Source organism: Fringilla coelebs (assembly GCF_963513975.1).
Source record: "Fringilla coelebs genome assembly, chromosome: Z".
Taxonomy (NCBI): Eukaryota; Metazoa; Chordata; class Aves; order Passeriformes; family Fringillidae; genus Fringilla; species Fringilla coelebs.
Genome location: NC_140031.1, coordinates 7,367,054 through 7,385,817, shown reverse-complemented (window position 1 = coordinate 7,385,817; position 18,764 = coordinate 7,367,054). Strand labels below are relative to the sequence as shown.

General features: G+C 44.5%; 1 protein-coding gene across 20 annotated transcripts in view; it reads right to left on the bottom strand.

Moving 5' to 3' along the window:
* Nucleotides 1-18,764, bottom strand: part of CELF4 (CUGBP Elav-like family member 4) — a gene marked incomplete at both ends in the record, with an annotated part of 671,538 nt that overhangs the window by 38,080 nt on the left and 614,694 nt on the right. For 13 of the 20 annotated variants that reach the window (XM_084225690.1, XM_084225680.1, XM_084225692.1 and 10 more), the window contains 3 exons: nt 3,589-3,738; nt 8,369-8,516; nt 17,979-18,122. In XM_084225690.1, coding sequence (XP_084081816.1) covers nt 3,589-3,738; nt 8,369-8,516; nt 17,979-18,122 — 442 coding nt within the window. The remainder of the gene's footprint in view (nt 1-3,588; nt 3,739-8,368; nt 8,517-17,978; nt 18,123-18,764) is intronic. The other 7 variants (XM_084225691.1, XM_084225681.1, XM_084225677.1 and 4 more) reach the window with 1 other exon arrangement.

Genomic DNA, 18,764 nt, shown 5'->3' with positions numbered 1-18,764 from the left:
TTGGCAGAAGAGTGCAATCCCTGCTACTGTGACTAATGTGGAAATGGCAAGCGCTCTTGTGCTGCTGCAAAGTGACTCACAAGATCATGGCACAGCAGATTATGCTCTTTGTCCCCACTATATATTGTGACACATTGCCACGTTCAATAGCTCTGCAAACTGAAAGATTAAAGGGCAGGAATTAATACACAAAAAGGTCAAATCTCCAAAGGGGCTCAGACTGGTGGAAGGGGGAATACTTATTGCCTTGTTATTCACTCTGTGGCAAAAAGTGCACTGAGGCATTATGTACTGTCTGATCTTGGAGAAGGTGAGACCCTGGCTTGCAAAGGTTATGACTGCTAGGAATGGTTTTCTAGTGCCACTGCATGGATCCATAGCCTGACCAGATTAACAGAGAAAGCTAATTCCTGCGGGGACAGGGGCTGTGATCAAAGCCCTGGCGAGTAGGGATGTTCAAAGTGTTCATCCATTTGCCACAAAGGCATGGATGGTTTGGTAATCTGACTGAAATGACACCATGCACATCCCTTCTCCAGTCAAAGGAAAAAGAGCACAAGGAAGGCAGAGGAAAAAAAAGAGTGGAATTATAGACTAAATACAATTATGTTATATGGACTTGTTTTTATAAAGACTGTGGTATTCTGGAGTCCTTTGGATGCAGCATCAAAAAGAATATGGCTGGTCAGAAAGGTGAACATGTAGACAAAGGGCACAATTAATGGAATTTATTAGGGTCTGAGTGATATGGATGTCATGCCTCTAGAGATGCTCATTGTCCTGTTTTGCTATTTTCATGCAACAAAGAATATTCTGCTACAGGCTGTAATGGTGTGAACCCACATTTGAGTTTTTTTTGTGGAATATGAATGAGTATCAGAAAGCAATATTCAGGATTTAAGCAATATATGGCAAGTCATAATCATAGCAAGACTATGATTATGTACATAATACAGCAGCAGTCTTAGCCACTTTCAGAATGAGAGATACACCATAAAAGAAAGCTGTTTGGAAGATGCTGGCTTTGGATGGGGACTGTCCTGATCTTCCCTTCTCTATAGTGTTAGTGCAATTGCCTGCTCAGCTGTAATATTTTATTTCTACCCTTGCATTTAGAGACAGAGCCATACAGAACCACAGGGCAGTAAGAGATGCAATAGAGGAGAGTGAAAAAAATCCCATAATGATGGAACAAGCTGCCCAGTGATGAAAATTTCATTATAACCCCAAGCAATTAGTGGCTGACTTATATCATAAAACATGAAGTTTTGTGTCCTATCTACATTTTTATCCTGTCTAATATGGCTGTGGATGTTCTCATTACCCATATAAATGTCTAATCCTTTTATTTTTCATGCTGCTAAGCTCCAGGACTGAATAAAGCCTGTGGCAAGGAGGAGAGGTTTGGAGAGTGCATAAATGCTCATGAGAAGGAACACAATTAGGTGGAGCAAACACATGATGTAAGATATGCGAGTTGCTTTCAGCATTTCAGGGACAGACAAAAGCATAATGAGAGGAGGGTGCTTGACCTGGCACTGTTTCCTTTACACCTCTGGTATAACTTAATGTGTCACCACATTATGGGGAAGCTGAGCAATGAGAAAGACAAATATATTGCTGAAGTTACCCTGAGATAAATCCAAACTTTACACAGCTCAGACTGTTTGGATGTCAGGTCTACTGGCAGAAAGGAGTCTCTCTGCCTGCAGCAAAGAGGGGCAGGATGATTGTCACCTTTCTGTGTGTCAGCCTCTTGGTGTTTGTGCAGGGACTTACTGGGAATTGCTGCCTGAGCAAGTCTCAGAAACTCAGAGAGAATCAGATTAAGGCCATTGGCTTTTATATAACCATGGATGAAATACCTAACTGAGGTATTCTTTAATTATGGGGATAGTTAGGGATAGTAGGAAAAGCTCAAGCCATTAAGATTCACCTAGAAAGAACATATTTTCTCTGTACCCACAGTAATGGATCATTGAAATTGGCCAAAAGGATCTAAATAAACCAGAAAAAAGGACAGACATACATAGAGGTGGATGAATAAACAGAGAAATGATTGACTGGCAAACAGGCAAACTGAAATAAATGGACAGAAGAACAGATGGCCATGTTTATATAACCTTAAAGACAGAATGCTTTCTCAGTGTTGTGGTTGAACTCACTGAACTAAGGGCTCTCTGCAGACTTCTGATGATTCCTAAATCCCCCCTGTCCTTACACTGCTACAACACATATATACATGCCTAATTTTGAGTACAGTAAGTCCCTTGATTTTAATTCTGCTTAGAATTGAACTCAAAGTCCATGTTTGCAAAGTGTTGGTTGGGAGGAGGATAATTATTTGTCAATACCTAGGTAAGGCTTTGGTATTCCTATACTATGTGGTATTTTTCCTTGTAGCTCATAAATTCCCCTATGATGGTAAATTTTCTGAGTTCTCAGAACTGGCTAAGATTGAAAGAAATATTTTTTGTTAGATTTTTTTTGGGGCTTTTTGGCTGGAACATTGAACTCAGTATTTGATTTCCTAACAGAGTAGATCAATCTATCAGTTCCCCAGTGTAAAATACTCCTTTGCCAGCTGGTGATTAGGATCAATTAGTAACATTTACTTAGATTTTTTTTCGCTATGATTGTTACCATTAGTATGTGTACAGGGATAGTATAAAATGACTTTCTAGAGGAAGTGTATTGGAGGAGAGAGCTATCTCAAGTCTTGAGGATGCTGAACAAATGTAGGGGCACATTAAGGATTGGTAATTGGTAATTACAGATTTAGACTGTATGTATATTTGTAAATGCAGGTATAGGGGCAGGTATGGATCCTTAACCTCCCTCATCCATCTCTGACTGCCAGTGCTTGTGAAATCACTTCTGTAGTGCTGGCATCTTTGAGCTAGGCACAGTGTGAATCCCAGCAGCAGTTCTCCTGCAGTGTGCCACCAAAGGTGACCCTGTGCCCATTCAGAGGCTGTATTAATGCAGCTTCACTCCCCAGGCCTGGTGAGGCAGCAGGATTTGTGTGCCCAGGGCATTTCGGAGGTCAACACCTGCTCCCTGCACACAGGAAGCCTCTTGGGTCAGAGGGCACGTGGACCTTTTGGATCATCCTCCCAGAGCCATCTGGCTGCAGGGGAATTCCAGCAGGAGATACCATTGCTGGGTGCAAACAGGCTTAGCACAGCTCCTTCAAGGCTAACCAGAAGCAAGACCCTTGGGAGTACTGCAAGGGGATCTGCCAGCATGAACTGCTCGGCAGTCAGGTCAATTTTCAGCTGAAGCAAAACATGCTGGTTGTCCTGACTGTATTCACCAGACATGCTATCCAGCAGATGAGCACTCAAATATTCAGTACACAGTTTTTCCACCTCCAACATGCCCTTGATGTTTATCATCCAGATTGAACCGTTTAACACTGTAGCTGCATAAGACACAATACACCAATGCCGTAATGAGCCCTGGTGGTGCGGGGTGTAACCCTTCTGAACCTGCGTCACAGGCTATTGCTGGGCAAAGCCTGTGGGTGTGGACAGCATCCCCAGGAGTGAGGCAACAGGCTGTGGGCACAGGATTAGTCTGGCTTACCTGGATAAGGGTGAATGCCATTAGCAAACACGGCTTCGGCAGCTGGCTGCCCATTAGCCTGCGGCGGGAGGCCAGTGAAACCATTCACCCCAATTGGAGATGGGATGCTAGGCACAGCTGGTGCAGTTATGCCAGGAGGCGTGCTTCCACCTGAAAATGAGGAGGACACAAGGGCAGACCTGGTGAGTACTGGAAACAACAACGTTGTGGAGAAAACTGCTGACACAACAGCTGCGACCACCGCCCGCAAAAAAAACCACCCGAGAAATGAAAAAACTCCCGAGCTGTTGAGCAAATAAATGGACTGCTTGCAGTTGCTCCCCTGTTCAGAAAGCACTCAAGACAAGCTTGAAAAACCACCAAAAACTCTCAGCCCCAGCTTCCTACAGCAGTTCCTATCAGATCCTCTTTGGATCTCTGTGGGTGTACTGATTTCCAGGACTGCTCTGTCTGCACTCTCTCATGAATACACCTTTCATATGCAAACTCATTCTGAACTTTCTCAGCACTAGGGATCCTTAAAAGACTTGTCAAGTTTATTTGTAGCCGAAAGGTAGCCAGTGATATATTTTTTAATGTTGCTATTTCGTCCAAGCTTGACTTCATACTGTTTTAACAGATATCTCTCAATGAACTGGGGCAAAATTTGGGCCAAATTTGTTCCTTTCATGGAATCTTTTCTTTCCTTCTTCCCAGATGCATCCTGTGGGGGACTGTGATGCTGCTATTTCAGAAGAACAAATTTGTCTTTATGTTCTGAGTGGGATCTTGTCACCCACTGGTAGGGAATTCTTGAATTTCTGGGGAGAGAATTAAATCTGTCTGCTACCTCACTGTCGTACTCCTATGTATGTGTAAAATGGCTGGACAGCCTGTTCTTCTTGCAACATGTTCAGGATGATTTCAGGGACCAAAAATGAGTTTTCAATGAGCCTGAATTCATATTTTTCTCTTGCTAGGTGTGCATGGGAAGCTAAGCTACCTTATCTTCAACAATATCTTTCTGTGTCAGGGTATACCACTGATTGAAAGCACAATTTTTGCAGTAACCCCTCTTTTAAACCAATTGCAGATATTTTCTTCGCCATTGCAGCATTCCATGATGGGTTACTCCAGTAACACCCTTTAACCACTGCTTAAATCTGTGTTGGTGCTTTAAGAAAGCTGCTAGAGATGCATGAGATATTTTAATATGTTCAGATTTGAGTAGCCCAAAAAAAAAAAAAGGCAGTACTTCAGCTCATTTCTTATACCCTAAGCAGACAAGCTGCTGCTTTCCCTTTTCTTATTTAAATGGTGTTGGCCTTTAAAAATGTCCTCTGTGGAGGTACAGGGAGCCAGCAGTGGCAACTGAAGTCCAAAGGCAATGCTCTTAGCATATGCCATCAGCTTCCAAATCACAAAGGCTACTTAAAATTTCAGTTGCCTTTCTGGATCTCTCCTTTATTTGCATAGAAAATGTAAATAATTTTTTTTTTCTAAAATTGCAGCAAGGGATTTGTGCTTGCTATTTTGTGCATGTCTAAGGAAGTTTAGGCATTTTTATTGGAATTCTTCAATTTTCTTCTTATAAAGGGCCCCCCTGGAGAGGTCAGATCTGTAGCTGGAGTAAAACTGGCATAATGCCACCATGGAAAACAAATGGTGGTGGTGCATGCCAGTTGTGGATTTCATCCCTCATTTGAGATCTCTTGCTGTAGCCACACCAGGTGCAGATTTACAACAAGGAGAGAGAGAGAGAGGGAGGGAGTCAGGGAGAAGAGGAAGAAGGAAGGAAGCCTAAATAATATTTCATTTCAAGCCCCTCTCTGCAGGTAAGAGAGTGGCAGACCCACTGCCAGACCCACTTTTCACCCAGATTGCTGCAGTGATGGGAGAAAGGCAAAACCTGAGATAAACCTGACCCTTGATGGAAGACTGTTAAAATGACAGCAAACAGCATTACAGTTTTCTGGGTCTGAATTACCCATAGGGAGTGCTTATTGCACTCCACTGACTGCAGCTCCAATGAGATGTCTAAGTTTTGCATGGTTAAAGCCAGGTGAGATGGATACTGTCTCTCATCTATTAGATTTGCCTGGATCCAAACCTCTGAGCCCCTAGGTCCCTTGGAAATGAATGAACTTATGGTCATATTCCCAGGAATCCACTCTCCTAGAGGTGGGATAAAGAGGAAACCAGCTGTTTTAGGAGGGCTGAAGATACCAGCACAGAGGCACTGTGCTGAGCCAATACCTCCAAAGCCTCTAGGACTTCTGGGTTACCAGAACCTTTTTTCTTAGCACAATTTTTCTTTTACTTCAGGAAGATCAAAACACTTCCTTTCTATTTTTTTCAATGTTCCAAACACTTTTTCTAGTGCCTGTTTTTTTTTTTTCTTTTTCTGAAAACTTTGAAATATTTCATTTTCCTTCCAAGGCAGAAAAAAAGATATACTTCAATGACTAGAAATCCTGCTATGAAGCAGAATGATCATTTTCCATTTGGCTTTCTGAATGCTAACAAAAGCCAGCAGGAGAATTAATGTTAGGCTTCAGATATCTCCTGGCTACTCAGAAATTGCTGCTAGTGTTGTAGGCTTGCTTGCTCAGACATTATGTGAAACATTTTCTATGCATCTTATCACATGCTTTGTGAGTGTTGTAGTAATACAAGGAGTAATTTCAAAGTCTAAACATTTCTCCTAAGGAATAATTGTCAATGGACATTTCCACAACCGACCCCAGAGGTTTTTCATGAAGGAAGCTACTCATTCAAGGTAAATCTGAAATAATGCCAAAGTGAATAGGCTCTGTGATTGAAAATATGTCATTAGGAGAGTGCAAAATCGGCCACTGTGAAAGACATCAGGGGATCATCTAAACCAGCATCTTATTTTCAATAATGACCAGTCATGGGTAATCCAGAAAGCATGTAAAAAACATGAGTTTCCTCTCCTCTGTTCTGACAGTGAGAGTTTAACAGTCCCCTCACCCTGTCAAACACTGGAATAGGCTGCCCAGGGAAATGGTGGAGTCGCCACCCCTGGTTGTATTTTAAAGACAAAGTGATGTGATGTTTAAGGATGGGGTTTAGTGGTGGGCTTGACAGTGCTGGGTTAATGGTTAGCTTTGATGATCTTAAAGATCCTTTACAACCTAAAAAAATTCCATGACTCTGAAAGGCACTGGCCATAGCAGAAGAGAAAACAATTACACCAAAAAAGAGCTGGGATGGTTTTTTTTTGTGTGCTGGAGATCCTGGTGGGCACAAAACTTGGCTGTTGCACATGTGCTCTCATGCCCCTGACACAGAGCACACTCTTTTCAAGAATATGCTTATATAAATTCAAAAGAGCTTGTGCTCTTTTGTGGTGGGTCAATTGCAAACTACTGCCTGGATTCAGCTTTCCAGATCCTGACAATATTTGAATTCCAGGCAGTCTTTGTTTGATGTTCTCTCTTCTCCCACCAACACAAAACAAATCTAGCTAATGCAAATATGATAATCTTGCCAGCAGTGGGTTTAAAGGGTGCACATATAATTAAGCCACTTTTTTATTTGGATTTGCAGTAGCTCCATCGACTTTTTGTTTATACATTTATCATTGTGTAAACATATATTCTGAAATGTGCAGTATGAGATTTTTGAGTCAAGTGCTTTTCCTTGGGTCTCCATAAAGTCTTGTGGAATGAGGTCTGCCTTTCTTACTCTCCCTTCTCTCCCCGTTCCCTCGTGATATTCAATTACAAACGGTCCTTTCAAGAAGTGCCTTTGAGTCCTCAGCCTCCCTACCTGACCCCAGTGTATTGAAAAACTTCCCAAATCCTCACTTCTTTCAAGGTTTGGCCCCTCTTTTCCTGCTTCCCTACCCCCCTGCTGTTAGGCCACGTGTTAGTCCAGGACTACCAGAGCTGATGACTCCCTGACTTGCTCCTGCCCAAATGGTAATCACGTTCTTCAAGCCCCAAGAAAGACAGTCCTGTTCCTGTCTCAGCTTATTTCTCCACCTGCTGAACCATATACTGCAGTTTCTAGAATGGGCTTTTTACAGACTAGCTAAATCCTGGGAGCCCTTCACTCCTGCCTGTCTCTGTTACTGCAGCCAGAAACCCCCTCACTACACACCCTCATTCCAGGCAGCACCAGATTTCTTCCTTGAGTGCCTTCTCTCCAATTTCACAACAGGGGGAAATGCTTATGTGTCCCAAGGGCAAAATTCATTTTGTTGACGATATTGCATCTCACCACATCCCTATTTTTCTGGTCTGTGGGACAGTCGGGCTGTGATAGCACCAACACTGAACCCTTGGACATATATATGCCCCAATAAACCAGTGCAAGTCACTGTGGGATGTTTTGTGACATTTGGAGGGTTCTTAGAGCTAAAGAGAAGTAGTGTATGGGATCAGACTGAGAAATGTCATAGAAGCACAGAATAGTTAATGTTCTCAAAGACCTCGAAGATCCTTGAGTTCAACCATGAACCCAGCTGAGCCAAGCCTGCCACTAAGCCATGTCCCTAAATACATGCCTTTTAAATAACTCCAGGGATGGACAGTGGCTCACTGCCCTGGGCAGTCTGTTCCAATGTCTGACAACCACTTTGGGAAAAAATCTTTTTCTAACATCCAATCCAAACCTCACCTGGTGCCACTTGAGACTCTTTCACTTGTTACCCGGGAGGAGAGCCTGATCCTCAAAGGAGGGTCTGAAAGAGCCGACAGCTCCTGCCAGCTGTCCCGTGGGATGTGGCCCGGTTTCCCTGCCCTCCGCCCCCTCCAGCCCGCCGTGCCCGTACCTGAGGTTGGAGTCATGGGGGCGGCTGCCAGGCCGTTCATGTTCAGAGCCGCCATCTGCTGCATCTGGGCCGCGGCGAAGGCGGCCATGGGGTTCAGGTATCCGCCCTGTGCCACCGAGGCCATGATCGCCGCCTGCTGCTGCATCAGCTGGAACAAAGAGAGCAGGGAAAAAATATCACGCGGTCACTGGCGGGGCAGCCTGCGGCGCTGGCTCCGGGAGGGCGCCCGGGGAGGGTGGGATGCATCCCGATGTTTTGGGGAGCATCCCAGGCTCGGTCGTTCTGCTCGCCGCAGGGCTGGAGGCAAAGGGCACCTTGGCAAATTGGGGTCTTTGTGGTCCCCACCCTGCCATGTGGAGGTCTCCTGTGAGCTGGACTTGGCTCACCAGCTCCTTGGTACTTGTCTGGTCAGGAAGGCAGAGAGAAGTCTTTGTAGAGACAAAACACAATATACCTGAGCAGAGCGGTTTGGTGGCCTACATTGCTTACGTCAGAATTCTGGAAAAGCCTGGAGGTTACTGGTGGGAGACCAGTGTTTGTAGGAAAAGGGCATTCTTTCTCCAAAGCAAAAATTTTGACTAGTTGTCTAGGGATAATCTCAGTTTTTTTCCACCTGTCAGTGACAAAAAAAAGACTTTTTCTAGTGCTGCTAGGAGGCTTCAGCTGGGTACTGAGCAAAACCACAACCAAAACTTCTAACCAGATCGTAGCACCATTTTCCAGCACTATCAGAGACCCCCAGAAGTGCTGTACAAGAGAAGGGAGCTCCCCTGTTTTAGCAAGATTAGATTTGTCTAATGAGAAACCCCCTTCCCCGTGGTTTTGATCTGGGTTGACCTTCTCAATTAAGTTTTTCTAGAAAGTCAAAATGTTGCTTCCTTCAGGGCACCTACAGAAGTCACAAATAAGGAACCCAGGCTGCATTTTCAGGCATTTGCGGCTAAAAATTTTGGAGCAGAATGCTGGTGTATGTTTATCAATTCTGGGAATGCTTCTTTTCACTAAAACAAGGCTTTGTAATCCTTATGTTACACTCAGAGCCCAGCACACAGCTGGTGCAGTTCATGTGTGCAGGATGGCTGCAGGGAGATTTTAAAATGGTCCTGGTGTGAAGGATAAGACAGTTTTTGGTTGAAGCTGCTTCTTGTCCCTTCCCCCGGTGCTGTACAAAGAACCAGACGGGGTGGGAATGTCTGAGCATCCAACCCTCAGCAGTGACAAGCTCTGGATCCTTAGAGAAGGTGTGGGGGGGGAAGAAGACGTGCAGAAAGTTTGGAAAACTTCACTCTGTACATTCCCCAGTCTCTGGTAATCTGTGACTTGATGATAATGGTGGAAAAGAGAAATGTTTTTCTGTGGTTTTAGAAGTGATTCACGTCTTTGCTGTCTCCAAAATTGGAGAAACTCTGTTTCACTGCTGTCTCTGATTTCACTCTTCTCCCATCAGGAAATCACCCTCTGATGCTGTTCCTTAAGGACATGGGACATGCTTCTCAGAATTAAACAGACCTCAGAAGTCATGGCAAGGAACAGACTGTTCCCCTCTCTTCGCTTTAATATTGAAATAGCAGCTAAATTGACTGTTCTTACACATAAACACTAAAACAAACCCTTGAAATCACTGCACTCATTCAAATGCTGAAACTTTCCCTGTCACTATCCATAAACAGTCCAAAGTAAGGGGTGCTCTGACAACAACCTGCTGAATAACTATGCACAAGTTATGTAAACTTGCTTTGATTTCTCCAGCAACAAAATGTAACACAGGATACCTGACTCTGCACATTGTCAGATCTACAGGTGAAATGTGTTCTACTGGATTTGAGTATTATTATTTTTTTAACCTTAATAAAGATTGGTGGCAAAGTGGTGGCTTTCACCAAAGTGGTTAATCACCCTGTTTTATTTTACCCTGGACAAGGTACTTTTACATTTTAATTAGTGATATTTTGCTCTTTGCAATTACTGATGGATTAATTAGACAGTCTTTTGTATTATACACTATGTCAATTCTCCTTTAAGGAATATATTTGTTCCTGGGCATCATTTGAGTTTATTCTTCAGAGGAGGTACTGAGCAGGCAGTTTTAGAAGGTATGCCAAAGAAGTAAAGGAGGAAGGGGAATCCATCCACCCATCTTTAACATTGGATTGACTCCAACACTAGGTGTGCTGACTCACATCTCATTTTCTGTTCTGGGTATTTTTACCTGGGTGATACCTAAAGATTTGTTTTTGTTTTTAAAATAGATTTTTCACACATTTGTAGCTTTGTAGATTTTTAATAAATAGTTTTCTAGGCTGTAGCACTTTCTTACCCCTTTTCACTTTGATGCGGTAAAAATGAAGTCCTAACCTGTGACACGAGAAACTAGGTCAGGTGCTTCTGCTAAAAGCAGAGGACAAAGAAGGTGCTTCTGCTAAAAGCAAAGAACAGTCACCCCACATCTATTACACTCAGTGCTCTGTGGACGTACTCTCTGAGATGTCTTGGAGACCTGGGAGCCCCTCTGGCCTGTGGAAATGAGCCCTTCACATCATGACCCAGAGGACACAGGGCTCTCTGCAGCCTTCAGACCTAGTCAATAGGGTCAAGGTGGGCTTGCCTGGAGCTGGAAGGAGTGGAGCATTCCACACCTGAACACAGCTGTGCACCCCAGCTGATGGCTTTGCTTCCTTGGCTGGAGAGGTGGCCTCAACCAAGGCCGAGGAATGCCTGGATGTTTCAACCCTTGACAAATTTCCTGCCAAACTTCTGAGGTCACAGATCCCATTTGTGCCCACACCACTCTGTCTGGAGGTGCTCAGGGGCAAAGGTTATGGGGGAAGAAGAGGGGGCTCCTACCCAGCCCAGAGGTTGATGGTCAGAGCTTGGCTGAGTGCAATGGCACCATGAGGGTGGGAGGACAGGAATTCAGTCACCTTGAAAGAAGCTGACTGCATAAGACCTACGTGCTTCTCCCCCCAGGGTGGCTCTAGGGAAATTTACAGAAGGAGAACAAGTCCTGTAAGGGTCACCAGTCTTTCTTCTAAAACCTCCAAGGCATTCCCAATGAAAGTCACCCCACTCCTTCCCCAGCTCGCCCTGAAGACAAATGTCCCATCCACTCTCCTTTCACTTTGAAAGAGACCCAGTGTATGGTCCCAGTTAATAAAGCTGTAGAAAGTGAGGCAGTGACCCCACCAGAGGCAAATCAATAGCAGCAGGGCCCCTGGGTATTGTGTACTTTAAAATATGCCATTTGAAATGCAGATTTTCCCTGCCTGGGCTGGGGCTACAGAGCACTAATCAGGAAGGCAGCAGCCTTATTATCTCAGACTGCTCCAAGGGGACAGAGAGGAGCTTTTCCCTCCCTCAGCTGAAAGGACATACTTCCTTCTGCTTCTCTTACTTCCTTTGCATGACCTTTGCCTCAGCATTTAGAGCTTCTCCCCATCCATTTTAAAGATTCGTCCCTTCTTTCCTGCTGTCTTTTCTATTGCTCAAATATTTATCTTCTGAGGAGACCAGGAGATGGTACCAGACTGGTTCCTGCCCTTGGGCAGCACCCCAAGAGATAGGAGGCTGCAGTCACCATCCCAGGGCTGGAAACAGGTGGAGAGGCCCTGGAAAGGCCATCTAAAGCCTGGGAAGGGGTGGCAGCGTTGTCTGATCAATACAGACGTGCACAAGGGTTTGTCTCACTCATATTTTTCCTACTGAAAGTTGCAGTGGTGCCCAAGGGCAGGAGATAATGTCTTTTTCTTACAGGAGGAGCAATTGCGTGGAGGATGAAGGAACTTTCTCAGAGCAAAAAAACTTGCTAGAAATAGGAAAAGCAATGCACAGCCTGCCTTCCCATCCCCCAAAAGAAATGTGTGTAAAACTGAAGAAGGGGAAAAGGAGAAAGGGGGATTATTTCTGATGAGCTCTTTCTGAAATAGCGTGATCATTGCCCTCCAGTCTTACTCTGAACAGTGTGATGACCTTCTCCTTTTTTTCCAGTGCTATTTTCTATCTTTGTGTCTGAACCACACAATGCTCTGTTTGACTTTTCATAATCTTCATTCAGCAGCAAAAAAAAAAAAAAAATAATAGTAATAAGAATAGTAATAATAATAACAATAATAATAATAATAATAATAGTAGTAGTAGTAGTAGTAGTAATAGTAATAGTAATAATAGTAGTGGTGGTAGTAGTAGTAATAGTAGTAATAATAAAAACATCATTCCACACTTCCCACCTCTAATGATCTCTACAGACTTAACTAATGAATCCTCATGGTATCCCTGTGATAGAAAAAGGTAAGTAAAGTAATCAATCAAGCAGTAATACTACTCATATTTGGTAAAACTGTGTAATTGACAAATTCATGTCTGCTATACCTAACTGGCTATTGGGAGTTAAATCTAAAAATATTTTCCAAGGCTTGAAACAAACAGAAGATAATTGGTAGAAAAATCAGAATTGTCTTTCATACTTATTATGTTTTCTTGGAAATAGAAATTTCTGCTTTGAAAAGAAAATTTAAATATAATTAGGATATTAAAACAACCTAAACAAATATGCAACACCTGGATTAATTTCTTAGTGCCTTTCCAAAGTCTGACACACAATAGCTTTGGTTCCTAACTTCCCGAGAACTGTGGAAAACCCCCCAAAAGACCTAAAAAATTTGTATGTAGAGCCCAAATCTTAGTGTTCATTATTTCTAGTGTTCATTATTACCTGGGTGACGGTGGTAAGAAATATGGTATTATCCCTACTAAAAAGTATTATGGCTTCAAATTAGCTTCCTCTTATGGAACAGATCCGTGCAAATAATTTGCATGACAGGTAGTATTTACCAAACATACTGTCCCATTTTGGTAATTTAAATATATTAACTATCATATCTGGAAGGCAACCTACAGTCAGTAGCTTTTCCCTGATTTCATAGGGTTAGCTGATTCTTTTTTTTAAGTATCTCTCCAGAATAATTTCACAGTCCAAACTGAAGAAATATTGGAAAAAGCAATTCTTCCTGTCAGCACTACATCAGATCATTTAGCAGAAATATCCTTTCATCTCCGTGGGAGCTGGACAGGGAGGCAGAACAGGGCACCCAGGGTTTTGTGGTCAGCATGGTAGTAACTGCTGCCCCAGCTTCCCAAGGGCACCACTTCAGGTGATGTCTGAGAGCTCTGCTGTGCTGGATGTTCCAAATTTTTGCTGCAGTTATTGTCTGCAGTCCAGGAGCAGCAGCCATTTGTACCTTTTCAGAGTGAGGAGAACTGGGATTTACTGAGAAAGGACTTGTTCCAGGCCAGAAAACAAATGTTAGCATTGCCTGTGTTGCCTCTGTCCCAGCCTGTCTGTTTTTACACACTAACTCTATGCCTCTTCCCTGCTGCAGGATGCAATCAGTCCCATGGCTGGAGTTTGGCCAGAAGACTGTGGCTAACAGTCCCACCCCATTTTTTATGCAAACTTGATTTATGACTTTGATCTTATCTTAAATAATTTAAAAATTAAATAATTTATACTGTATCTGTCACTTTCCAAGGCTCTTTCCTTTGTTCTTGCTTTGCTCTTCTGCATTTTCCCATCTCCCTCACCCTTTTTTGATCTGTGCACATTTCCTTTCTGCATGGTGAGGCATCACTGACATGAGACAGGCACTAAACACTCCTTGCCCCTTTTATCCAAAGAAAGACCTGCAGGAACTGTAGCTTATTTGTGCCAGGACTGTGCTACCACCATTCACAGACTGTTTTGATTGTCACTGCTTGTGATTTTGGGCTTGGCCGCCCTGAGTAGGTGTGCTGTGCTCTGTGAAGTGGAGAGTGTGCCTGCAGGTTCTTCCGAGGCTGGCAGCAAATCAAAGGTGGTGCCAGGCAGCATCACTCTCCTTCTCTCCAGGCTGAGTCCAGATCTCTACCTCAGCCTGGCCTTAGACTGCAGAAGCAGCTGTCAGTACCCAGCTGATGTAGATCCACAGTAACCTGACAATGAAAAGGGCTGGTGCCCTGTACACTTGTGAAATAAAATAAATAATTGCTCCATAAAAGGGGAAGTTAAATGAGTATGGGAAGATATTGCTGAAGAGAAAAAACTAAAACAATCAAAAAACCCACCCTGAAATAAATTAGAGTAGGGGCTCTGGGAGCTTTAGGAAGCTATGAAATCTGACTTGCCTTGAGCTGCATACAAAAGAGGTGAGATAGGTCTGATGTGGCTTTCTGTGCCACTGAAACAGCAGACAGAGTTGGTGCCAAGCTTTATCTGGGCTGCTTGAAGGTGGCACATGAGGAGGGGATAGAAAACTACACACAGTGGAGAACTCCCTTTGCTTCCTCATTTTTTTGCCTCTGTGTCTGAGGCCAGATGGCTGCTGAACCCCAGGACTGGTTGCTTGGCTGAGACCATGGCTGTTATCAAGGTTAAAGTTGTTTGAGGCTGAAGGGGTTGGCAGTGTGCAGCAGCAGGGAGAGCTGTGGCATGACCATTTGCTGGGCTGTAAGGGAGGTAACCTGGGGAGGAGCTGGGGCCCAAATCCGTCCTGATAGCAACACTAAAGTTTATCTGTCGAGCTTTAATGGGCTGAGACCCTTGCTGCCTCTCCTCAGTGCTGCTGCTGGGTCGAAAAACCCATGGCTGACCACCAATCTATCAAACAGCCACATGAGGGATTCTGCTGCACTGACCCCCTTGGTGCATCAAGGCTTTTTGGGAGCTAATCCTGTTGCAGTAATGTGCAAGATGCTTCTCTGGGGAAAATCCAGCGAGAAACTGCAGCAATGGGGTCCTGAGCAACCTCCTCCATGGGGACAGACCATTAGAAACTATTGAAAAACCACAGTCGTGGGATTGCTTGGGAATTGTTATAGAGGGACATCAGTCAGGTTTGGACTGCTGGGGGATAGCTGGGAGGACAGCCTGACGAATCAGAGAGCCTGATGTGTCATGCTTCTGGTGGCCTTACTATTAAGCATTGAGGCAATCCTTACACTTATGTTACTGTCATACCACTCCGAGAAAGCACATGGAGAGACAGTACAAGAGAGAGACGTGTCCCTGAGAGAGGAGAGAAAATAAATAAACCTGATCATCAGGTTTATTTGTACATGAGGAAACAAGATCAGGGGGTCAAACAATTCAACCGATGTCACAAGAGTTGCTGGTGGCAGTGGCATCACCAGTCATGACAGTCGTGCTCCTGATATTTCAGCTTCCCTCCTCTTGACTTGCCTTAGCTCTTTGACTTTGGGCTGAGTAAAACTGCTGTCTCCCTCTGCCTCCCCGCTATCGATTCCTCCATCTCCTGCTGGCATTTGCGAGGTGCCAATCACCCTGATATCTGAGAGCCAGCAGTCCGAGCTGGATTAATCGGGACCAAGGCAACGTCACAGAGCCCCACGCTCCCTTCCTTCCCTTTCATGTGAGCCTGTGAGATGGAGCAGATAGGGAGGCTGATTGAGAGACAGCCTCTGAGCACGCTCTGGGTCTACAGGCGCCACACAGAAATGTGATCCCATCATTTAGACAGCTCCGAAGTCCCCAGGGTAATTGGTGTCACCAGCTTGTCATATCCAATGGGTCAAGATCTGAAACTTATTTTTTTCCCCCCTTATTAGCATTTCTATCAGAAAAATAAAAAAAAAAGAGTATGGGTCCAATTCTGCTTTCACAGAAATCAACATGAAAAATATCCATTTGTTTCAAGTGGATGGGAAAAGACCAGATATTGTTTTTCCTCTTCCTTCTGCCCTGCTTCCTCACCTCCCCTCATAATGCACCTGTGAGAAACAGAGGAAACTTTTGTGGTGTAAAGGTGCAGACTGCATCCTCTCACATCAGTACAAACCTTGTCTGCAAATTAGAAGAGTTACTCTAGCTTAAAAATAATGCAAGAAGAGTTTTTGCACCAGGACATCAGGACAGCAGTGCCTTTGCCATTTCTCCAGCTGCCTGACCAATGTCTGTAGAGTAACACTGAAGACACTTCTTCTGCCTGACAACCTCAGCAAATGTTTGTCCCCAGCTGTCTGTGGATTGCCTCCTGTTAATTCTGCTGGTACATGGGTGCAAAGGTGTTACATCCCTCTGACAGTTTGCTGGCCACTGACCTAGGCTCATTTGGGATTTACTGTCTCTTTTCCTCTTCCTGCAGCCTTCTCTGGCCAGGGGGAGTGTTGAACACAGCCAAGCTGAAGAGCAAGTAGCTCTTCTACAAGGTGAGGAGGGGAGCAGAGGACAAAGGAAGAGACAGAGACTGACTTTGACTAGGAATAAAAATGAAGATAGCAAAATGGAAGTAAAAATACAATTTTTCCAGAAGAGAGAGAATAAAAAAATCCAGAGGTGCACCAAGAGGTGCAGCTGGAAGGAGAGGAAGAACTTCAGTGGAGCTCTACAGCACATCCTCACAACTCTGTATGGCTCACACAAGGGGTAGGCTGGGTTCTATCAAGTGTTCAGCGAGGCACAGGGCTTTCAGAGAGGAACAGAAATGTCAAGACCTACCTTCAAATTAAGAAGACAACATGGTGATGTGGTGGGAAATACTAGGTGCCAACACATGAGAAAGAAAAAGTCAGGGAAGGAAGGAAGGAAAACCTTGTGGTCATTGCTCTGGAAGGAGTGTTGGCCCACCAGAATGTTATTCCTGAGCTGGCCCTACATACCTAAGCCAGGTTTGGGTCCCCCATTCAGGAAGGTGCTACTCTGGACAATGTGCTCAACAGCACTTCCCTCCTGGGCACAAATCATGCAGGGGGACACATTTTGCCATCAAATAGAAGAAGCACTTATATACACTGTCACTGCCTGAAAATCTGCTTCAGAGGAAGCAGCCAAAGTCACTGGGAAGTATTGTGTCTGCCTGCTGCAGGCATCACTTCCACCTTCCTCCAAAATATCTGGCAGAGAGACCAAGTTACCTGAGCCTGGTCTTGTCTTGTTAATTTTAGCCTAAGGAAAACAAGTAATTTCAGAAGCATCCATTTAATAACATCATCAGGACCTCAGCACCCTGTACAGTCACATCTTCTCAGGTTTGGTATGCCCACAGGAAACCTGAAGTTAGCACAAGAGGATTTTTTCCCAGTGTGTTTCAATCATACTGTTTGGGGCAGCAGGACTGTGTGTGGGCATATGTCTGTGTGTACATTTTATTATTATCTACCATGCTTTGTGAATCTAAAAGCATTTCTCTCAACAGCTGCTGTTTTGCCCTGTAGTCATTCCAAAGGTACCCATGGTGATGCAAGGTGCAGCAGGGTACTGGTGAAGTGAGGCAGAAAGCTGGGATAAACTGAGCAGGCTTATTTTATCCAAATCCTCAAAGTGTAGCTGTGCTTTCAACAACAATGGCTTAGCCCCCATAGTAAGTGTTTTGCATGTGGTCCACACACGACCAAAAACTACTGCTAGAACAGTCTATGGCACTTAGGAGACCCCTGGGACATTCCCAGAGCCCACCCTGGATGGCATGGCCAATTCTTACTCCCATCATGTAACCAGTTCAACAGATAAGCCACCACTTCCTCTTCTGCTCAGGTTCTTTGTCCACTCCCACGAGTTTTGGTGCATTTCCAGGTGACACTCTCCCCTCCCACGAACACACAGACAGCTGCTGTCTATACTTACTGCCTGTGCATAGGCTCCATAAGCTCCAAACTGGATGGCCATGGGGTTGAACATGCCCATTTGTCCTGCCATTTGCTGCATGCGCCTCATCGTACGCTCCTTGTCCGTGTCCGCAAACTTCACCACCAGGCTTGAAGAGGCTCCCTGCAGCACAGGAGACAAAAGGAGACACACAGGGAATGAGCCTGTGCACACCAGCTCATCAATCCATACATCTAACACAGATTTAGTAGACTGGGAACCAGGGGATGATATTTTCTGTGCAACCTCTCAGGCTGTGAATTTTGGCTTTTGCAGGAGGGTGAGAGCACCAGGAAGTAAAGGAGCCTGGAGGTGAATGCCAGCAGCCTGGCTCCTAGTTTTCAAAATTCAAGCTTGTAGGACGTAATCTACATTTTCTCTGCAAAAGTTGTTGCCTTATTCTTTCAACCTTCAGGCCCAGAATGTTGAGAGGACAAAGATCTGGACACAGTGCAGCAAAATGTAGGAGGCTTTGCTGCCTGAATATGTACACTGATTTGTTTTGGTGGAATGGGTGAGGTCTCTGCACTCCAGACCCCTGAAGTGGATCACCCTTTCAATGCTGTGTCTTGTAACCCCAAAGTCCAGTGAGAAATCCCTGCCCAGCCTTGGAGACAGGAGCCAGTATGCTGGGCAGGATGTATGTGTCATCATGAAACAGCATCTCTTCAGCAGATTCTGTCAGATTAAGGAAGCAAAAATAGTACTGGATGCACCTGAGCTCACTCTCCACAAACAGTAGGAAATAGAGGCTACCATGAAAGA